The sequence below is a fragment of the Triticum aestivum genome, chromosome 5D (genome assembly GCF_018294505.1).
Source record: "Triticum aestivum cultivar Chinese Spring chromosome 5D, IWGSC CS RefSeq v2.1, whole genome shotgun sequence".
Classification (NCBI taxonomy): Eukaryota; Viridiplantae; Streptophyta; class Magnoliopsida; order Poales; family Poaceae; genus Triticum; species Triticum aestivum.
In genome coordinates, this window is record NC_057808.1 from 491,735,856 (window position 1) to 491,739,273 (window position 3,418).

Consider the following 3,418-nt stretch of genomic DNA (forward strand, 5'->3'; position numbering starts at 1 on the left):
CGGCCCTACACGCTTGGAAAATGGAAAGGAAAACATTCGCTTGCTACTACTGGGATCCTGTCATGGCCACGCTCCCACTTGTGCGTGGATTTGGAGCCAGTAGTAAAGATGATGTGCACGCCCGATTACATGCACAATCACGACGCAAAATCTTCACCACTTGACACCAGCTCGCGTAGTAAACAATTCATAACGACGACGACCAAGGCGGAAAGGCGATGTAAAACAAACACACCATCACGACAACAATTACACAGTTTACTCGTCATTACAGTAACGGGCATGCGGCCACTGTCGGCACCGCACTGCTCCGTTTCCACGCCGGAGACGTGCGAGTTAAGGCGGATCACGCACAACGGCGGGGCGCCGGCGGGGGCCCCGCCTGAGCTCACCACCACCACCACCACCACCACCACAAGCAACAAACCATTCACTCCTCTGCTCTGCTGCTACTGGAGTGTACGCAGTACTAGTAGATCTACTAATTAATAAACGAAGTAATAATAGTAACAGTACTGGAACGCAACGCATCTCCCGCCACTGGCTCACGCGCCTCCCGCCACTTCCCGCCCCGAGGGCGCGAAACGGCGCGGCAGCGGGGTAGGGGCAGGGGCGTCATATCACGCTGACGGCGCTCGCCGGCGGCGGCATCACGAAGTCCTCGCTCTCCCACCACGGCAGCTGCCAGTCGAACTCCGTCGCCTTCGGCTCGCTATCCCACCACGGCTGCTGCCAGTCGAACTCCACCGCCTTCGACGGCGGAGCGGCCGAGGCCAGGTCGCAGAGCTCGCCGTACAGCTGGTCCACTGGGCGGGGCGCCTCGCCGGCCGCGCGACGGAGGACCGGGGTCAGGGGCAACGCGAACGGGTTGAACGAGTCGGCGTCGTCCTCCTCGGGCTCGGGCTGCGAGGGCGGCGACGGCGCGGAGGGGGGAATGGTCGCGGGGGCCTCTGCTGCCGCTTCCCCGGTAGGACGAAAGTTCGCCTGCGGCGGGGAGCGGGGCTTGGTGGACGCGACGTAGTCGGAGTCGGAGCTGGAGCTGGACGAGAAGTTGGTGACGGCATGGGACCCCTTGAGGCGCACGGCCGCGTCGTCGTACACGGCGGCAGCCTCCTCGGCGGTGTCGAAGGTGCCGAGCCACAGCCGCTTCTGCAGGCTCGGGTCGCGGATCTCCGCGGCGTACTTGCCCCACGGCCGCTGCCGCACGCCACGGAACCGCCGACGGTAGCCGCCGTCGCCGGCCTTCGCCGCCCGCCGCCGCCGCAGCAGAGCCCGTCTCCGTGGGATGGACGACGCCGGAGACGGCTGAGAGACGCTGATGTCGATGACCTTCCGCACGCGCCGCTCGCCGCGCCTGACCTCCTCGTCCCCCGAGGACTCGGACTCGGTGGCGTCGGCGTCCACGAAGAAGACGCACACGCGCTTGGGCCGGGGAGCGAGGGACCCAGCGCGGCGGGTCCGGCCGGCGGCGAGGGAGTCCGCAGGAGACATCCCCATCCCCACCAGCGCTACTGAGATTCCACCACAAATCTCATCCAAGAAAGCCTCTTCCAATTTGGGGAAAACACGGGACGAAAAAGCTTCTCCAAACTTTCCCCTTGGAAATACTTGCCAGAATCAGCGAAGAATGGCCGCCTTTGCCGGGGCTCAGCGCTGAGATCTGCCGCTCCAAGTGAGCGAGCTCGCACTCCAAGTAACGGGCCAAGCAAGCAAAGGCGCCGCGCCAGGAATCCCCAGCCCGATACCTCGCAGCCAGAGACGAAGCTCCGGATTTGGGCAGGGGGGGGCCGGCTCTCGGCCGCTCCGGACGGATCGGGGCGAGGAGGAGAGTAATCCTGGGATGATTTTGGGGGTTTAGACAGGGTTCTAACGGGAGCGGGTCGGCGGGATAGAAGCAGAGGGGAGGGGGTTGAGACAGAGGTTGGAGAAAGGTACTAGTAGTACTAGCGGAAGGAGATGGTATAGATTCACTCGCGGCACAGGTGGATGCCACTACGCAGTACTCCTCTCGTCCTCTCGATCTTATCACCCCTTGTGATTTTACGCTGCTGCCCTCCCCGCGTGACCCGCTCTGCTTTTGACAGTGAAACGAGCGCATGCAGTGGTGCAGAGGACTGGGCCGTTGCCTTTGCGGGATTTGACCACTTTGCCCTCCTCCTAGGCTCATGCCCGGAATGTGACGTGCGTGATTCGAATTCGAAGTGGATTTGAATTTGAGCTTTGGGATGCCCGCAATGTATCATCAGATTAGGTACTCTGGTAAATCGTGTGCTTGGCATAGTTTCGGATGACTTGTTCACAAGAAAGTGGATTGGAACTTAACACTTTGTGTTAGGTATGTGACTCGATTGGCATGATATGTGCTGGGACAATTGACAGTTCAAGACTGCACTCACTTCCGGACGTTACTTGTCTAAGCCCCTTATTTTTCGCAGAAGAAAATTGTCTAAGCTTATAGCTCCATGTAACTAGCATGAAAAGTCAAAACAGCTTCACACGCTCCGCGAGCATGCTGCGGCGTCCGGGGAGGGATTTCGCGAAGCCGGGGACCTCATTCGGCGCTCGTGTATTTGCATGTTTCCACCAATATTTTACCGGCCTGGTATAAAAATCCCAAAAATTCCCCACAGGCCCATTCGGTACCCCGGTATTGGACCGGCACATCCTGAAAATTACACCCCAAACCCTCCAATACTCGTCTAAGAGGAGACGCGAGCTTCCCCTCGCGAAATGTCTCCCTCGACTGTGACGGCGCCGCCATCTCCGCCCTCCGCCCTTTGTCCCGCAATTGGCTGGTCGGATGCTAAAAGATTGGATTTTTATTTTTCACCTTCTTATTAGCATGTTGTTCAGTTGTTGTTATTTGTGCTATGTTGTTGTTGTACCAAACACAGGAAATTATGGGGGCGGGGGATTAATGGGGATTTGGTGGAGGGGAGGGGACCACCAAATCCCTTCCAATCCCCAAGTCCCTTGGGGTTGGAAAAACACCAGTGCCAAACAAGGCCTGACGGGTGATCGCACACTAATTTATGCCGAACATGTTAAATTTGTTCTTGTTTGCCGGTATTATAATGTACTTGCATCAATTACATTTGCAAATTTTTGTGTTTGATCCATTTGAAGGGGGGGGCGTATTTAACCATCACGAGTGGAGGCTGACGCCTGGACGGATGGCAGAAAACATTTGAGGCGAAAAACCTCCAACACGGATCACCAAATGGATGGCCGCGAACAGCTGGCGGGCCGTCGACCATCCAGCCATATTTACTAAATAGAATCATACACTGGATTTTCATTGTTTTTTGGCATAAATTTTACATGGAAAAAGAACTCTAATAAAAGACAATAAAAATCTTACTCTACTCCTACCCATTAATGGTGAGGTCGACGACCCCCTCATGGGACGGACTATCCT

General features: G+C 57.3%; 1 protein-coding gene across 1 annotated transcript; it reads right to left on the reverse strand.

Annotated features, from left to right (window-relative positions):
* Positions 1-210: 210 nt before the first annotated feature.
* On the reverse strand, positions 211-1,983 carry LOC123123109 (ethylene-responsive transcription factor LEP). Its single transcript, XM_044543554.1, has one exon. It carries the CDS (start codon positions 1,495-1,497, stop codon positions 616-618), a length of 882 nt encoding a protein of 293 aa, XP_044399489.1. The 5' UTR covers positions 1,498-1,983; the 3' UTR covers positions 211-615.
* Between the last annotated feature and the right edge of the window lie 1,435 nt (positions 1,984-3,418).